Source organism: Paralichthys olivaceus, chromosome 16 (assembly GCF_024713975.1).
Source record: "Paralichthys olivaceus isolate ysfri-2021 chromosome 16, ASM2471397v2, whole genome shotgun sequence".
In the NCBI taxonomy this organism is placed as follows: domain Eukaryota; kingdom Metazoa; phylum Chordata; class Actinopteri; order Pleuronectiformes; family Paralichthyidae; genus Paralichthys; species Paralichthys olivaceus.
In genome coordinates, this window is record NC_091108.1 from 6654125 (window position 1) to 6672948 (window position 18824).

Consider the following 18824-nt stretch of genomic DNA (forward strand, 5'->3'; position numbering starts at 1 on the left):
GCTTCTCTACATGTCAACAGGGTTTACCTGCTCCACCTCTCCCACAAAATCCTGTAATGACTGACAATTGTAGCTTGCAAACAGCACATCAAACGGTACATAACAAACGTAGAGTTCACACGTAATGGCGGTTTATAAATACACAGAGGGATCAATGGAAAATGTGACATCACTGACACATTTTTCCAATGTCTCACAACACAAAGCAAAAAGCTGTTAAGAAATTCACCACGTCCTTTTCTTCCTTTATTTTTGTTTTACAGTACATAAACCTCAGTGAGACATGGTTTGAGGGGTCACAGGTCATCCAAATGTTATACTGTAATATTATAAAAACAGTGCTTTGCTTCTGCTGCTGTTTTTAAAACAAAGAGTAATGACAGGTCAACCATTTCCCATACATTACGTAAACTGCTGATATTGGCCAGAAGGGACATAAGACATCTCAAGCAACTACAAGCAAACGATTGTTATCTCCATATCACATTCACTGTTTACTCCTTTAATAAGCAATGCCCAAAGCTCTTTAACCCAGCACATGAAAGACGCAGGGAGATGCAGCTGGATTCATGATTTATTTAAACTGCTTTTGTGCACCGGCATGTGCCGGGGTAAAACGCTTTGGAGACAGCCCAGTCGTCAAATATTCTTCTTCTCTTTATTTCGTCATCCTTTAGTCTTTCTTCTCCTCCTTATTCTCGTCGTCTGGGTTGTAGACGCTGACAGTGAACTCGCCAGCTTCCTTTCCGTACTTGTTCTTGACATGGAGGGCGTATTTGCCAGAGTCCGCCGTGGTGACACAGTCGATTGTGATGCTGGCAAACTTCCCATGCTCGAACGTGAGTTTGATGTGGTCATCAGACACCAGCTCCTTTTCGTTCTTTGTCCAGGACACCTCGGGTAAGGGCTCACCCCAGACGTTGCCAGTCAGGTTCAGGGACTGAGGAGAAGAAGAGGATTGCAGGGTTTTGTTGTGTTGGTACACATTTAGATTTCTAAAGACAGTGGGTGGTGAGACAAAGCACTTAACACAAAGTGAGTGTCTAATTCATTTACCTTGCCCTCTTGGATAGCAACCACATCTGGTAAACCTCCAACAACACGAGCGCGGTCTACACAGGGAATATGAGTGAGCAAAGAAGCAACCTGAAGCATTTATTAGGTTCACAACCTTATATTCACTTGACTGTCATAAAACATGCTACCGTATTTTTTTACTCTTCTCTGTGCGTGAATGATGTTCTAAATGTGTATCTGAAAACTTACTTTTCTTCAATCCGTGGTGAATTAAGATTTAATAAAATAAATAAAACTCCGCTTAAAAATTCTATTAAACCAAAGCAACCTCTGCATCCAGAAATATGTGATCATTTCATAGAGCATTTGATTTCTCTCAGGAAACCAAAGAATAAATAATCACTTACTTCTTTCTGCAATTGCTGCCGCCCTGCGGAAGGAAGGAGACAGACGTTGTCAGAAACACCTTAAACTGGTATCACAGGCAGTCATTTTCTCCCCCTATGCTATACAATGGCAGGAAATGTATTTTGAGTGCTTCGTAAAGGGGCCACTCAGTACACAGACTATTTTTAGTTTGTGATGTCTGTTACTATTTATTTGTGTATACATCCTCTTCAGACAGAAATATACAATTATGCAACGCAAGGTGTCGTTTACTTACTTGAGCCTCTGGAATTCTTCAAACGCCTCTTCCCAAGCTGCACCGGAAAAATAATTGCATTTTGTGAAAGAAGCGAAAAATAGTCAGTATTTCCTCTTTTCAAATTAAAAAGTTTTACTCACCCTGGCCAGTCAGCTCAAAGACTCTCTTTACTCCGTCCTTGCCATCAAAGATGTCCATGGCGTATTTGCCTTTGTCCTTCTCAGTGGGCTCATTGATCTTGAGCCAGAGCTGCTCTCCTGTGACTCCGGACTTAACTCTCTCTGAGGCGGCCATCTTTGCATCTCTGAAGTGGAGATGAGGAGCACAGGGATCATGTTAAGTAAGCCTTTTTTTCAACCAACTAAAACTGTGCAGTGACATGATCATGTGCACTGAAATTCAAGATTCAAATTGGAAATGAATAATAATTCCAGCTAAGCTTTCTGCACAAGCATCCCTGTATTCTGATAAAGACAGACTGTCAACATGTGCTTGCATATAGTTCATGGAAAGAGAAAGAGGGACAATTATATAAATAGAAATGATCAGAAAACAATGTTGAATACAGTCAGGGAATACGTACTTGTAGAGCCAACCAACACGCAGGTCCTCGTGGTGATATGTAACCGTGGAGTGGAGGACGATACCGTGTTCAGTGCTGAGGACTTGAATTTGAGTGGAGGAGTTGGCTAAGAGGAAAAAACACAAAAACAAATTTATTTACAGCCCATTTCAAACCAAAGGATAAGGATAATAGTAATGAAGCAATGTTTGGCTGTTAATAGTTCCTGCTGAGGAAAATGTTGCACAGTGGCACATTCTGTCAGTCTGTGGGTTTTTTTCTTCTATGTGTGCTTCATTGTGTGTGGTCATTCATTACTGCTTGATAAGTGTGAAGTTAAATGACTCACCAATAACCCTGAACAGCTCATTCATTACAGTCTGATATCCTGGGGGAACAAAGACAGGGGCAGCAATTAATGTCAGACTTCTTTTGCCAGACTTACAACACTGATTCCCACTTTCTTATCAGTCTGAATATTTGACTTCACCTTCGTCTGTTAGATTGAAGATGCTCTTATCTTTGCCTCTGTCATCCCTCAGTTGGACCTCATAAACACCAGCATCGGCCTTGGAGATCTAGAGTTTGAAGTAAAAGCAACTTTAGTGTCCACGAGACAACAATAGATTCCCTGTTCCCTCAAACTGAGGATAATACAGTATAATTCTTAGGACAGATAACAGACAGAAGAAAAGCCAGACAGAGACAAACTGAACTGAAAAGGCAAGCTTTTCTGCCGCCCAGGATGCTTCAGGCGTTCGAAGGAAAACATGGAAAAGGTAAGACGAGGAAGACAAATGGAGAAATTATAGGCGTGAACTTATGGCAACAAAGATTATGTCCAGACTTTGGATCTTGGTGGTGGAGGAACGTCATCTGCCGGTGGCTTTTTTCCTTCGCTTTCTTTCTGTTTTTCTTGCTTAATTATCCACTGTGAATTAGACAGATAAGCAGGTTAATGCAGGTGCGAATGACAGACAGGAACGATGATGAACAGAGCGCCTCTCCTGAGCTCATGCAATGACACCAACCCTCTCTTTCTGAGGGATGTTTATACAGTTTCAAAGCAATGGTGCCTTGAAACATCAATATAACTTCTCTGGCACTGGAATTCAAAACCTCAGAAAACATCATGTTGGCCAGAGGAGTTAGATTGAATATAGTTAGAAATGAATGAATGAATGAATGAATGAATGAGGCACACAGATAAACCATACTAGCATTTGCATATGGCCATAAATGTTTGAAAACATGACCTCTAAGCACTAAGAATCAAAATGTCAAAATAGAAATTTTAAGTGAAAGTTTCAAGAATGATTTATATATTAGTTGGATCCAGTATACTTCTATTCGGTTTTCCAAAGATGACATACTGATGTGCTGACTCCAGCAGCACTCAGGAGCGTGAATATTTTTAAAAGGGTTTCATCATTTATGATTTTCTGTGTGTCAGAGAGGGATGGTTCGCAGCGTAGCATCTAGTCTACCACAAAGATGAAAGCATAGCTGCACCGGCAGCATCACTACTCGCTCTGTACTCATAAGCCCACGACTCCTCACAAAGCCTGGCCTGCGTATTATGGGCTGACCTTTCCGATATTAAAGGTCAGATCGCTGTCCTGTCTCTCGATCTTTTTGGCATCCTCATCATCATCTGCAATCTCAATTTTGTCCTTGTACCAGGAGATCTCGGTCTCGGGTCTGACATTTCCGATCTGTGGAGCGAAAGAAGGGACGTAGGAATGAGTTACCACAGCAAAACTGCAACCACTCATGACGGCCATACTTAAATATTAATACAAAATATTTGCAGGTTTCTCACCTTGCATCTCAACAGCACATCACATTCTGGAGTGACAGCAAAGTCAAGGTACTTGACAAAGTGAGGACCTGAGGGGGTTTAAAGGAAAATAATTAGAGAAACACTTGTGTTAATCATTTTGAATTTATTTAACACTGAAGAAAGATCTCTTACCTTGTTTCCTGACCCATTCTGCCCTCTCAAATTCTGATTTCTTTTGAAGCTCCCTGAATTCTGGACAGGGGCAAAAGAAAATGTGACAGTTAAAAATAAATGAACAGTTAAATATCATATGCTGAGTTCTTGAAATATTTTTTTGAATTCCTGAAAAGTAAACTTAAAAAGACATAAGAGTGAAGAAAAGGTTGTCTTCTGCTGCCTCTCAATGGACATGAAGCATAACTGCAGTGAATGCAACCACATATCATATGTGAGATCAAATAATATGCTCTGTATTCAAAACAATAAATTAATACAATTAATATTCACACGCTGATATTAATATTTGACAAATCTGCATGCACAACATCAATATGGATACTAAAGTTGCATTTACCATCTCCAATGAGCACCAGACTGGTTGTCCCCTTGGCCTTTCCATCCACCAGGTTAAAGGTGAACGTTCCCTCATCGGTGACCTCCAGAGAGTCCATGAACATTTCAATGATGCCGGTGGACCTGTCGAAGTTCATTGAGTATTTCTGGAAGAAATAAAGTTGAGTGTTTCACAGACAAACACCATTCTATCAATTGTAATGCAAAGGCCAGTGTCTGAAAGATATTAGAAGTAGAAATTCTGACCTTTCCCTGAGTAACGATGACATCATTAAAGACGTATTCCACTTGGCAGGCAGAGGTGCATTTCTCCACCTGAGTCCAGAATCTCACGCGACCCTTCTCCAGCAACTCCATGGCCATTTCATTCTTGAACGGAATAACTAGAAAGCACAATATTTATCAATGTGAATGCACTTTTTTAGATATGCCTACTCTGTATGCATGGTGTATGAAGTAACCACGGCTTGGTAACTACAATATCATAACATAGTTAAGACATGTTTCCAAACTATATTCAGAACAATATCTGCATTTTATAATAAAGTAGTGTGAGATCTGTGCTGTGTGGATATTCACCAGGAAACTTGTGTTCATGGCTGATGTCCAGGAGACGCTTGAGACCTGTCAAATAACAACGGCAGCAGCACAGTGGTCAGTGTCACAACCTCTGCAAACCCTTATAGCATCACTCATCCAGCTTTTACTTAAATGTTTCAACACTCCTGACAAAGAAATTATTTGAGATAACATTTCAAGACAAACACATATATAAGCCCATGGGTGCAACATGTTAACAGACATGTAGCACTTATGTCATCAAGAGAAATAAAAATTGAATCAAGTTGCAGGGACACAGGAGCAGAGGTTTCAACACCATCGGCTGACTCACCCTCCTCAGTGAGTGTGTAGCTGGAGGAGATGCCGTCAGTGTTGGTGACCACGCAGGAGAAGGTTCCCAGATCTTCCAGGGAGGGGCTGTTGAAGATGGCCCTGGACCTAGAGACAAGGACACGTGGCGACAAACAGGGTATGAGGAAAATAATGTCTTTCTGTTGTCTCCCAGGGAGCTGCACGACAAATTGGGCTCACATGTGATACTTACCTGCCCTGTTCTTTGACAATAGTCAGTCGTGAGGAGTCTGTTATGGTCTTGTAATTCTTGGACCAAACAAACTCGGAGCTTTCATTCATCTCGGAGCATTCAAAGACCATAGAGATGATGCCATCATCATCGACATCCACATAAATCTCTTTGGTGCCTGAAGGAAGAGCAAGTGGTTAATGTGTGTGTGTGTGTGTGTGTGCATAAATGACAGGTTACAGATTTCAGCTCTGGATAAAATACAACTCAAAATATGTCTTCGCTTTCCAGGAAAACTCTGAGACCACATGTGTTCGAGTTATATAACAAAAACTCACCAGGGCGAGTCTGGGCCAAGATTGGACCCAAGACAGCTGAGGCCTTTCCAACTCCAGCAAGATTTTGAGCGCGCACAGAGAAGACATAGGATGTACCCCCTTTCAGCCCGGTCACCTGGATAGATACATAAGAAGTCAGAGGGAGAGAAAGTTGAAAACATACTGATTCATTAGTTCACATACAAATTTCTCATGAAGCTGAAATACTGACACATTAAAACCAACATTTATATTGAATTCATCTTCCTCACCTTCATGTATTTCATCTTGTTGGCCTTCTCATGGACAGCCTTCCAGCCCTCCTCTCCAGCAGAGGCCTCCTTGATATCCAAGTAGTATCCGTTGACAGGAGTGCGGCCGTTAAATGCAGGGGGCTCCCACAGGACCACGACAGAGGTGTCACGAACCTCCAGCACGTGGAGACCAACAGGAACGCCTTGAAGGAGCAACAAGGATGGGAAGTTCACCGGGCTTGTGAAGATACTTTAAATGACATCAGGATGAAGTTTGGATTCTTAAACATTAGCGCACATTTAAAGAAAATATACTTGATTAACATATTTATATTTACAGTTCTTTTTTTGAGTACACTCGAAAAGAAAAGTCCAAATTGAACAAAAAGTATTTATGCTCAAAGACATACAACAGATCCCGAGTTGACTTTTGTGAATTTACTGTCCGTCTAAATGTTTTCTCCGTTACCTGGCACAGTAATGGTCCATTCCTTGCACTCCAGAGATGCACTGGGCAGAGAGCCTTTACTCACACCTGCCATGTTCATAGCGCGCACCTGGAACTGGTAGAAGACGTTCTCCTTCAGGTTCTCAGCCTAAAGAAAGGCAAATGCCAATAATTAGAACTTATTAGAAGTTAAATTGTTACAATTACAAATAGTAGATAAACTCATTTGTGCATCACACAATTCCTACATTACATAAATTCTGTGACTTGTAATTGTGGAGGAAAAACGTACTCGGTAGGTGGTTGTAGTCAATGCTTGGTGGTTCATTTCATGCCATTTCCCAACAACAGTTCCCTTCACAGTCCTGTAGTCCACAAAGTATCCCCTGATATCAGCACCTCCATTGTTAGCAGGCTCGGTCCAGCCCAGCACCATGAAGTCCTTGGCAGCCTCCAGCAAGGTCACACCAGTGGGCCTCCCAGAGACGGCTGTAAATAATGTAGATAAGGCGGTCAGTACTTTTTTAGTAGTGTGAAAAAGATAATCTTTCACATACTTATTCACATTTCATTTAATTAAAAGTTCAGTCATATACATAAAATCCAATACAGATGACCTGGTATTTGCCAAATTTTGCACAGATCTTACTGCTCATTTGTGTTAAGACATCACAGAAATTACACAAACATAACATGCAACATGCTTTGCACAAATAGAGTTATTTCAATGTATGATGTACTTACGCTCAAGGCCAGAAGCAGGGTGACTCTCATTAGGTTCATGCTCTTTAAGAGTCACAATGTTTTAGCCTTCAGCTTGGCCATGCACCTAGAAGCACCCCTGAAGAGTGGTCAAATAGCAAAACAGAACTCGAGCAAAATTATCTTTATGCAGAAATCAAGACCTTCACAGAGAAAAAGCAGTTTTAAACATAATCTCATTTGTTACTTAACCGCGTCACTAATAAATGGGAGACAGCAAAATGACAAAATCCACTGTTAGCGATGAGCACGTCATGCAGGTACATGCAATTACACCCACAAGCAGACACATATAAACATATGTCACTTGTGTGCATGGCATTCCTGACAAATGTTGTAGAAACAAAATTCTAGAGAATCTATGTAAAGAAACTCATAAAGAGAATGATCAAATATGTTTGATTAGTTAACGAGAAAGAATAGATGAAAGTTAGTGGACATGGATGAGTTTAGAGAATCGAACGGCTGTGTATGTATGGTGTGTATGGTTTTAATTCTTTCTGACAAAAACAGGAATGAGTCCTCGCAGCAATCATTCCTGGGAGAAATAACAATAATAAAAAGGGGAGAGAAAATGTCTATGGGTGAAGTGAGCAATGGAAGTGAGTTCTGATGAGGACACTCACCGATGGCAGCCTTCACAACCACAGCATCAGAATTGGAAGAACTCTGACTGTATCCAGCAGCATTGACTGCCTTCACCCTGAACACGTAGTTTTCTTCAGTGGTCAGGCCATGGCAGACAAACCTGCTCATAGGGAAGAGAGGTTGATTTTATTAACAGAAGAAGAACTGGCTGGTGCAAACAAAACAAAACAATTTAGTTTTGTATTATAACCTTAATATTTCAAAACAGAATTTATAATAATCTGGGCCTTTGCTGCACTGGAAGCAACAACAATCTTATAAACCTCACTGGATGGAACCGTGTTAGTCTGAGGCAGTAAACATCCTTATTGTGTTTATTCAGAATATTGATGACCACAATATTTTTTGCTCTTCAGCTTTACAAACGAATTTAAAGAAGACTATTTTATTTTTGGAAATATGAACCAACACATTCTTCCTCTTACAAATGAAAAAATGTATTCATAAAAAATACAACATACATTTTTAAATTGTGTTACAGCTACACCCTTTCTCTGGTCTGGCCTGGTTATAGTAGCTTGTGTTGGCTAAATTTGGGGAAAACACTGGAAGTTCGAGGAGCAAGATTAAATATTTGTAAGACAGAATCATACGTTTGTGAGAGAAAACCCAAAATGTGTCCATAAGAGTAAACTCGCCAACCTGGTCTGCTTGACAGGTTTGTTGTTGCACGGCATCCAGACATCAGTGCCGACCACGCTACATTCAATATAGTACCCAACCAGGTGTGAAACATCTTTTGAGGCCCCCCATGTGACCACCACTGAGGTGTCGGTGTTCCTGATGGCCACTGGGTTGCCCGGAGTGGCGGGCAGGTCTGTTGAGAAAAAGTAATTAAAAAATGGGATTAAACATACTACAGAGTTCCAGCAGTCAAATATTATGATTTAAGACGTAGAGGTCCAGTGTGTAAGATTTAAGAGAAATGGATCTTTTGCCAGAAATTAAATATAAAATAATCCTAGTGGTGTTTGAGCACATTTACTGGTGTGTTATCATCAAAATTGTACAAATTGTTGTTTTCTTCACCCTAGAATGGGCCCTTTATATTTAAAGACATTATATTTACATCTGGAGCAGGTCCTCTCCACGGAGACCGACATGTTTTCTAAAGTAGCCCAAACTGGAAAAACTAAAAACCTTTTGAGTTTTTATGACAACTGAAAACTACCACAGGTTCTCCTTCAACTTCACCTCTATATATCAATAAGAAATACACCTTTAAGGTCCAACCCAATGCAGAAATGTGATGATTAACTGTGACACCTATGTAAGATGGAGCCTCACCCAGTTTATCTCCGACCGTGATCTCTTCTGTAGATACAGAGGCCTCGCCCACGCCAGCAGAGTTGCAGCAGCGCACACGGAAGCTGTAGGATTTACCCTCCGCCAGGTCAAACAAGGCAAAGCGGGGTGACTTGACTGGCATACCAGTGTTCACCCTCTGCCAGGTGTCTGTTCCTGCAATACACTGAGGTAGAGCCATAAATGTGTCAGACTGATGCATGATAATAGTCATTAAAAACATAGTGTATAAAGGTATGGTATGATGAATGTCAGGAAGCAAAGTCAGAAAATACATTACGGTGGAGCAGAAATATAAATACTGGCACATTTACAGATATCAGTGTCCCTGTAGAATAAATCAAATTCCTCGTAATCACAGTAATCAAAATAGCACTGGGCTCAGAAGCAAACAATCAAACGTAGTTCGCTTTCTTCTCACCTTCTCAATATAATACATGACTCCTTCATGACCTCTCTGGACTGGGGGCTTCCAGGCGAGCACCACATAGCTCTTAGTTGCCTCAGTAACCACAACATTCGAGGGTTCTCCAGGGACGAAGCCCACTGAAGAGACAAGACGCTCATACTTATATATCATGTGAAAAAAATACCAATACCAATAACAATTGCAGACAGTAAACCAAAGTTGAGGTTCGATACCCAGCTCTACATCATTTGAATAATAGATTTTGATGTTGTCGTACCAGATGAATCCTCCTCTGTAAACTTGATCATCCCAGTCCAAGGAGCTGAAGGACCAGCTGTTGGGGAAAATGTAAAAGAAGTTAATAAAAAATGTAGTTGTTGCCTTTAAAGCAACATTTCAGCTGCGCTGGTTTGTCCCTAACCTCTGAGTCGAGCTCTGTCGGAGGGATCCATGGCGACCACAACCTCAGAGACGCGGGACGGACGGCTGACTCCTGCCTTGTTCAGGGCCCGCACCCTGAAGATATAAGAGCGGCTCTCCACCAGCCCTGTGACAGGGAAGCGGGCGTACGTCACTGGGTTGTCATTGCACTGAGCCCAGTGATGGGTGCCCACCTCACACCTGTCAACACAAAACACACACAGGGGCTGTACAAGTGAGACGTGTGAAGCAAAACGAATAACATGAAGTCTTTTTAGATGATTTAAGAAAACATCTGTCTTATCAGGACTTCACTGACATAAACAATCAATTAACGGCTCATTATTCATATTATCTGCCCACACAGTAGCTGAATTATTATTATTCATCTGGGGGCTCACAACAAATCTGTCAAGATTTCAAATGATTGGAAATCTGAGAGGAATTTGAGGCAAGTGCCAAGTACACAGACACATCAAGAACAGCCCTGCATGTATTATCTAAGTAATTATGATGGATGGACAGATGGATGGACAGATGGATGGACAGATGGATAATGGATGGATAATGGATGGATAATGGATGGATGATGAATGGATGATGGATGGATGATGGATGGATGGGCAGATGATGATGGATAGACAGATGGATGATAAAAACATAAAACACAGGTTAAATATTGTGAGATCACGACAGAGTGGCTGACGAACCTGTCGATGTAGTATCCCAGGATGGAGCTGCTGCCCTCCACCGCTGGCTGCTTCCAGGTCACCACCACGTAGTCCTTGTTGGCGTCATGACAGCGCACATCCAGGGGGGCCACGGGAACCCCCTCCACCTCCACATCGGCATCTGGCACAACAAGGCAAACACACACACACACACACACACACACACACACACACACACACACACACAGCGAGTGAGTAGTGCAGTTTGTTTCTATATCAGGCTGAGCTCCATTACGTACTCAGTTTCCATTTTCTGACCTACTTATGTGTGTGCAGCTATCTATGATAGATTCATTTATTTCTTGGTAACACAAAATGATATTTAGAAGATTCTCTCTCACGTATAAACCTGCAGATTGTTAATGCAAACCCCTCAGAAAGAGCGTTATGACACTCAGAGACACTGCAACACTGAAAGATTCTCGACCGTAACTGTACGTGGAGCACATGCTGTATTACAAACTGTCCAATTCTCCAGCTACGTAGATTCATTCAACTTTCAATGTACAAATCTAAAAAGTCTCTTTTGTGTGACTAAGCTGAAGGTGAAACATCCATCAGGTACTTTACCTCTGACGAACACATAAGCAGAGTATGTGTCAAAGCCAGATTTGGTGTTGACGCGCAGGGTGTACATGCCCTCATCTTCCTTGTTGAGGTGGACAAGAGTGAGTGTGGCACGATCGCCAGACCAGTGGGAGTGGATCCATTTGGAGGGCTTCAGGGGGACAGCTGACGGGAGAGGTCCAAACAGCAGAGGCGTGATTAGCACCACATGGTGGATTCAAAATGATGGTCAAAGAGTAAACGCTCTACTTACAGTTTCTGTACCACACGACCTCAGGCTGGTATTTCTTCACAGTGGGATAAATGATGACAGTGCAGCCCAGACTCAGTGTCTCACCCTCGTTGCCAAAGGCCACTTCAAATTTGTCAATGATGGTGGTCTCGAAGGTGACACCGTGCTCAGCGCAGAAACCATCTGCAGAGATGGAAGAATAATACAACATTGAAATTAACATTATAAAAAAAACATATAGAGAAATCACAACCTGTTGTTGTTTGCCGCCGCCAACCTGTGCAGTTTCAGTCTACATGCATTTTTTCGCCCTGAATCATATTGTGACCTTTGACCACTTTAATATAATCAGCTCATCTCGGAGTCCAAATTTAAAGGAATTCTTTTGAGGCAGATTCGAGACATCAGGTCTTAGAGGCCAAAAACATGTTTTGTAAGGCCACCGTGACCTTGACCTTTGACCCCAAATACTGTACCAAATACTGTACCACAGGCTTACTTGAGATATTGTGTTCACAAAAAAATGGGATTTAGAAAAATGAGCTGAAAGAAGCTAAAGAGCGGCTGCTATCATTTTATTATTCTACTAATTTTTGATTATTGTAGCTTAAAGTTCAACGTATGTGAAATGTATAATGTGCCAAACACAAAGTTTCCTTGTTATGCTTAAAATAAAGTAAATCAAAAGTGACTCACGTGGTTTAGGGTCCAGTGGACCTGCTTCCATGCTTTCCTGGAACCCTGCAAAAAAATGTATACATCAGTAACCTGCTGTAAAAATAACAAGAGAATTCTCTGTCACACAACTTATAACATATGAATTTCCTGCTGTCAAACACTGATGCCACTCGACCTCTGAGAAACACTCTTCCTGACACAACTGGACCATGCTGTGTCAACAATGCTTCTATTTTTACCCTCCACTCTGACCTGTGACCTTTAGCTGCAGGAACAGGAACTGACACAGACAAGACGGCCTCGGGACTTACTTTTGACAACAATGGTGGCCACAAAAGAAGCTTCTCCTTTCACGTTGAGCGCAGAAACATGATACTGAGCAGTGTCGAGGAAATCACAGCTGAAAATGAAACAAATCACTGGCATCTCATCTGAATTGAATATTTTCCACTCAGAACACTCAGTTTGTGGAAACGTGCATTGTGGACACATGTCATTGATACTAACAGAGGTCACGCAGTGTGAGCTGAATGATTACCTACTTCTTGATCTCCAGGGAGTGCATGTTGTAATTGCTCTCTGCTGTGTACTTCTCGGGGTGGGCCTTGGCATCAATGAGCACATTGTTTTTGTACCTTGAAGACAGCAGAAAGACAGCTGGTTTATTTTTACCATTGCCCTCAGAGTGTGTAATTGCAGAGGGAGTTTGTGTGTGCATCATGTTGCGACTGAGGAAAATAAGAGTCGTCTGGTGACGAGAGCTTTGGACGGAAACTTCTCTGTGACGCACTCACGACTGATCGCCCTCATCAGCATCTTTTTTGCTCTTGTGACTCATAGAGGGTGGGGACCAGTGAGCTGGAGAAATGTCTTACCAAGCGATCCTGGGTTTGGGCCACCCGGCCACGGTGCAGTGCAGCTTGACGGTGTTGCCCTCCCAGACGGTCTGTCCGCGGGGCTTGACAATAAACTCTGGAAGGTGCATCAGGCTGTCTGGGTTCATTTTCTTACGGAACTCTGCCCACTCGTCCATCTACGTAACAAGAGAGTGACGCCAGACTCAGACATTTAGTGCAGGATAAGATTATTTAACCTTAATAGTGGAAAACAAAACTAAAGAAGGATGTACCGTCCTGCTCATTTCCACACGCTCAGCAGATTCCCTGACATGCGTTGTTCTGGTCTTCTTCTCCACTTTCACGTGCACAGCCTCGCGGGCCTCCCTGACGAACAGGTTCCTCATGGCCACATAGTTGATCCCCTCCTCCGTAACCTCGTCCTGGGCCTCCATCAGACCTCGAACCACTTCATGACTAAGAGTGAGGAAGGAAAAATATCTTTCAAAACACAAACCTAATCACTGATTTTTCTCTCTCAGGTGCATGTTTGGCTTCTCCTTCACTCACTTGGCTCTGAATACAGGTATAACATAGCCGATGACTTCTTTGTCCGTGTCCATCGCCAGGTAGGTGCGTTTGGCTCTCACAGGTAGCGGGCTCAGTTTAACCACCTCCTGCCCCTTCTCTGTCTTCACAGAGGTCTTCAGGCTTAGAGATCACAAACAACAATAACATCAGATACTGTGTGTGGCAAATTCATACAATCACATAGAGTGTTTAAATCTACTTACTCATTCAATCCAACAATCAACAAATACTAATAACTGCAGATGAAAATACTCCCAAAACAAATATACTTTTTACTCCTTATTGAGTGACTGATGAAAACAACAATACCACCAGATACTTCTTTAAAATGAACTTCTTAAAAATACATGTATGTTTTCATTTGCAACTAGTAGACATTGGTTTGTGTAGGAAAGTCTAAAAGTACACATTTACTGATCTGACCTTCCTGAAGCTTGTGATGGTAATTTTTTGTCAAAACCGACTGAAACTTTTGAAGATGTGATGTTTTAACTGTGCAATTGACATTTTGGAGGCTGGAAAATGTAAAGGTGTTTTAAATATTTTGTCCATCCATCAATAGAACAAAAATACAGAGAACAACGCATAAAAGATGGAGAAAAAAATCTTTAGTGCGAGGTAAAAATATGAACATGAACCATACTGCCTCTCTGCATCTATAAAACTTTCCGGTTACATAAAAACCCATTCAGAATATGCTGTGGTGCTCAGAAAAGGAGGGTATATTTCTGTCCACCTTCGAGGACCCTGACCCATATTACAGTCTGACTCATTCACCTATCCGGCTCTTGGGCCTCCCTGTTATCTGCTCCGTTTAAAAAAAACAGAAAAGAAGCCGGAACTGGTGGAAATGCAGCAGGGTGGATGTTCACCCTAAAGCCCGGCATCTAATCGTAAACTCTGCCATGTCTGCCCGGCTCTGTTGTTGGGCCTGGAGGAGTAGCAGCGTAACATGGCTGTGATAAGCCATGGGATCAATTCAGCGGAAGGGGATGAATGCACAGCAGGGACGGGCAGATGGAGAGAGTCTCACAAAAGATTTCTGCAGCGCCAAGAAGTTATTTCCACTGCTGACTCACCGAGCGAGTCGAGGGGAAAGTCTCTGGCTCGGAAAGTCAGAGGTATAAAAAGTTTTGGTGCTGATAAAAGCATTTCGTTCTCGACAGGCTCAGAGGCCACAGTAGGTGTCAATCTGAAGACCTTAACGATAAAGGCACCAACTTTCATGCAGCCAATTGCATAAAGGAAAGTGAGTGTAGTTAAAAAATCTTCCTTTTCTATTTGATTTGTAAAAATTCATACCTAACCAAGATAAATAACTATTAAATGCTGCTAGAGACCAATCGTTTACAACATCTTGAGTCACATACAGCGTCTTTACAGTCGGCCTAAGGGCAGCTTCTCATGTCCTGCCTACAGAAATAGAGCGACCGTCCATAAATAAATCTGGCAGTCGCTCACTGCAGCTGAAATTCCTTCCTTGACCCCCTTTAGAAAACGACCATGGTTCCAACGAGCAGACTGAGCCCTGCAGCTTCAAACACAAAGACTCTCTCACCACATTACATGTTGTCAAAGCCTCAGTGGCACAATGGATCATTTCTGAGGTGCTCCGCTCCACAGCTATTGATTACAGACTTTGATAGACACCATCTCACTCAGACAGCCTGTCACTAGTCAAGCCTGGTTTGATTCCAACACAGGGTTTCACAAAAACATTTCAATTAAATTAAAATACTTACAAACTTACTGGGACATTTCCTGCATTTATCACCATAACAAACCTGGGACAAAACCCATGAGAGGTCGTAATCTTTAGCTCATATCTTATATCAGGATTCGTTTGAATGAATACTTGTTGAACTAATAATTGTTTCATTAAATTTTTCACATTGCGAGATTGAACATTTTTCAAAACGTTCATTAATCTCTCAGTGAATAATTCATGGATCTTGATCTTTTTAAATCAGGGATGTTGAGGGGACTGGTATTTACCAGCTTGTGCAATTTGGTGCAGATCCAAACAACAATCTAGATACAACACTAGTACAACACAAGTACATTATTATACAAATACATGTTATATATTGTAATGTATATGCTACACTATGAATGATCATCATTGCAAAAGCCCCGTAGCTGTAGACATGACACTTGATGATTTCACCTCTTCTCACTTATCGAGACTCAACTTTCCTAAAAATTTGACTTGACAAACAAAAGCAAAACCACTCAACGTCGCAGCTTTTCTATCTCTACTCTCCTTGGTGATGAATGAATTTTGAAATCTTGGGAATGGACAAACACTAAAACACTTGAGACTTGTCTTGAACTTGATCAATGAGACTAAAAACAGGTTCCTCTGCTGCAGCAATCCGGAGAATAAGATGTTAAAATGTTCTGATAAAAACATGAAACCCTGACATCATAAAAGGTGGACCTCTATGGGTGGATGACTACAAGTACACCAGACACTTAAAGTACAGTGCTGAATATTTGAAAGAGGTCCGCTTGAATGCATTCATCCCTTCCTGGGTTATGGAAGTGGCAGGTCACATCAAGAGAGCCTCATTCTAATTTTACAGTTTTCAAATATCAACCATCAGCGTCCTGCGTCACTCCCACGCTCTTACCGACGGCTGGTGGTCTGGTACGTCGTGAACGACTGCTTGCTAACAGACGACTTGCTGCTGAGGTAACAGTTGCTCTCATAGTGATGCTGCTGCAGCTGCTTCTTCTCATGATGCTGCTGCAGCTGCTTCTTCTCATGATGCTGCTGCAGCTGCTTCTTCTCCTGATGCTGCTGTTGATGCAGATGATGCTGCTGCTGCTTCTGCGTCACTTGTAAAGATGCTGACATCCTGAGGGCCACTGTGCCAACTTAAAATGTCAGACTGTCCTTTACCAGCTCTGCAAATCGATCTCATCGTTATTATTGTAGATTGATTTCTGATTGTCGGGTTAGGGGGGAGGTTATTAGCCGAGGATATTAAGAGGTGGTTAGGTTCTAAGAAAGCACCCAGCAATGGTTAAACATGTGCTTTAATAAAAGAAAAAAACTCAGTTAAGATGGTGTTATGGTTTTTATTTTGTGTGGCAGTTGAAGTGTTAGCTCTGGTTAAACTCTAATTCTACTGGGTTAAATGAAGAAGCAGTCGGCAGCGAATAAACTCTGGAAGTGGAGATTTTAATTTTAATTTACTGTCTTCAAAAATAATATTAGAATTTTAATTGAAAACCAACTGGTAAACAAAATAGGATGGGTTGTGCTTGATTAATGGCATTATTGATAATTTTCTTCAGGAGTTATAATAATAATATGTTAAACCACTGTTGAATGAATAAAGTCTGAATCCAAATGTTTTCAGTTAAAATCAGACACATAATCTAATTTTAGAACCAGGAGGTAAATGAATATTTGGCATTTGTGAATTAAAAGGAAAAGTTGAATACATGATAAAACCTTCTGCCTCAATAAATCAGCTCATAGTGTCACTTTAGTAGGTATTCCTCAAGGTAGACAGTTTGAAAACATGAACAGCCTCTGCTGGGCACAGGCCCATCACCATATGACAACAGGTAAATTATGTAATTAGAAGATGTGTAGATTACAGCAGCAGATTTCAAACTGTGCTCTCTGATTGTTGTGTCCTTGAGCAACACATACTGCAGGAGGTGTGTGCAGCTTTACTTATCAAGAAGAGCTTGAAACTGTAAAGTGGCCCATTTGCCTTGAGATGAGATCAAGCTGTTGTTTTTAAATTAAAATGAAATATTAATTGAAGGGATTAGCTCTTCTTCATTGACTAGTTTCACTGCAATGACACATGCAATCTAATCTACATGAGCACAGAAGCTACAATGATAACCAGTTAGTATAAAGGACAATGAAAATTCATGGATTTAAATAACAAGAATGATTAAAAAACAAATAAATAAATACATAGGTTGAAATTAGGCCTCGAGCCTCACTGTTTAGGTTTTTTTAACTTATGACTACAAGACATAACATGTCATAACAATCCTTAAGTATAAGAGACACACTTATAGTAGAAATAACAGTATAAACGTCACTCACCACAAATGAGAATCCACCAATCCACAGCAGTTGAAAATAAGAGAAATTGATGTGTTAATTCCAAAAGTGGCAAAAGCAAGTTGGGATCGAGGCAAAGCAGCAGGGTGAGGGCCAGTGGACAGGACAGCAGTCCACAGAACAAAAATAATGCTGCCACTCGGCAGAATGCACAAGACACCGTCAGGACCTTTTAAGGCTGCGGCAGTTTTAAATTTAGACCATGAGACCACGAGAAGGGTTCGGGTGAGTCTGAGGAGCCTCTCCCAGGCCTGGCCCTCTACCTCCGGGGTGCAGCCCCTCAGAGGGGGGGTGTTTCTGGTGGGCTGTGGTAGATATGGTAAAATGGTGAAGTGAAGAAGGGCCACAGTTGCAGCTTAGTTAGGATGAGATTCATTGTTTCAAGGTTACTCCAGGGTTCATGTTCAGGCCCTGAGGTCACATAACTGTATTTCACCACATGTGCTCACCATCAACATTAATGGTGACACGAGTGTGACCTCAAAACAAATGATTATTATCGACTCGATTTCCCCAAAATGTTCTTTTGTAAACATACTTGTCGAGGACCAGTAATAACAAGTGTGTCTTTTCAATGTCACTGACACACAAAATAAACTGAAGCTCTACTTTGGGCAATTTATACTGTTTGTGAACTGTTTGTAAAGTAACTGCTGCCCCCTCGTGGTAGAACATATTAACCACAGCGTTTGCAGTTTGGACATATAAATAACCAAAATATGAATATCCAAAATATGGATAACCAATATGTGTATATATATATATAAATATATAAATAGCATAAATATAAATAACCAAAATATGGATAGACAAAATATGAAACCAAAATATACATAACCAAAATATGAGCGCAAAAAAAGATCTT

At 41.4% G+C, this 18824-nt stretch overlaps 1 protein-coding gene across 3 annotated transcripts; it reads right to left on the reverse strand.

Annotated features, from left to right (window-relative positions):
• Positions 1 to 233: 233 nt before the first annotated feature.
• Positions 234 to 18123, reverse strand: myom1a (myomesin 1a (skelemin)). 3 transcript variants are annotated; one of them, XM_020112060.2, is made up of 38 exons: positions 17942 to 18123; positions 16497 to 16773; positions 13843 to 13983; positions 13566 to 13749; positions 13312 to 13469; positions 12979 to 13071; positions 12748 to 12836; positions 12455 to 12499; positions 11780 to 11941; positions 11530 to 11691; positions 10939 to 11080; positions 10230 to 10429; positions 10086 to 10142; positions 9821 to 9945; positions 9382 to 9565; positions 8737 to 8911; positions 8073 to 8194; positions 6977 to 7173; positions 6706 to 6832; positions 6255 to 6439; positions 6004 to 6118; positions 5687 to 5843; positions 5474 to 5580; positions 5161 to 5205; positions 4828 to 4964; positions 4583 to 4727; positions 4201 to 4260; positions 4048 to 4115; positions 3815 to 3940; positions 3073 to 3156; positions 2716 to 2803; positions 2575 to 2613; positions 2247 to 2352; positions 1804 to 1967; positions 1682 to 1718; positions 1425 to 1447; positions 1057 to 1112; positions 234 to 940 (listed from the first exon to the last, which is right to left on the reverse strand). In XM_020112060.2, the coding sequence occupies exons 2-38, from the start codon at positions 16721 to 16723 to the stop codon at positions 674 to 676; spliced, it is 4599 nt and encodes a 1532-aa protein (XP_019967619.2). In that variant the 5' UTR covers positions 16724 to 16773; positions 17942 to 18123; the 3' UTR covers positions 234 to 673. The 3 variants fall into 3 exon arrangements, with proteins under 3 accessions (XP_019967619.2, XP_019967626.2, XP_019967641.2); XM_020112067.2 differs by having other exon boundaries at positions 16497 to 16743; positions 17942 to 18117; XM_020112082.2 differs by lacking the exon at positions 3073 to 3156.
• Positions 18124 to 18824: the final 701 nt, after the last annotated feature.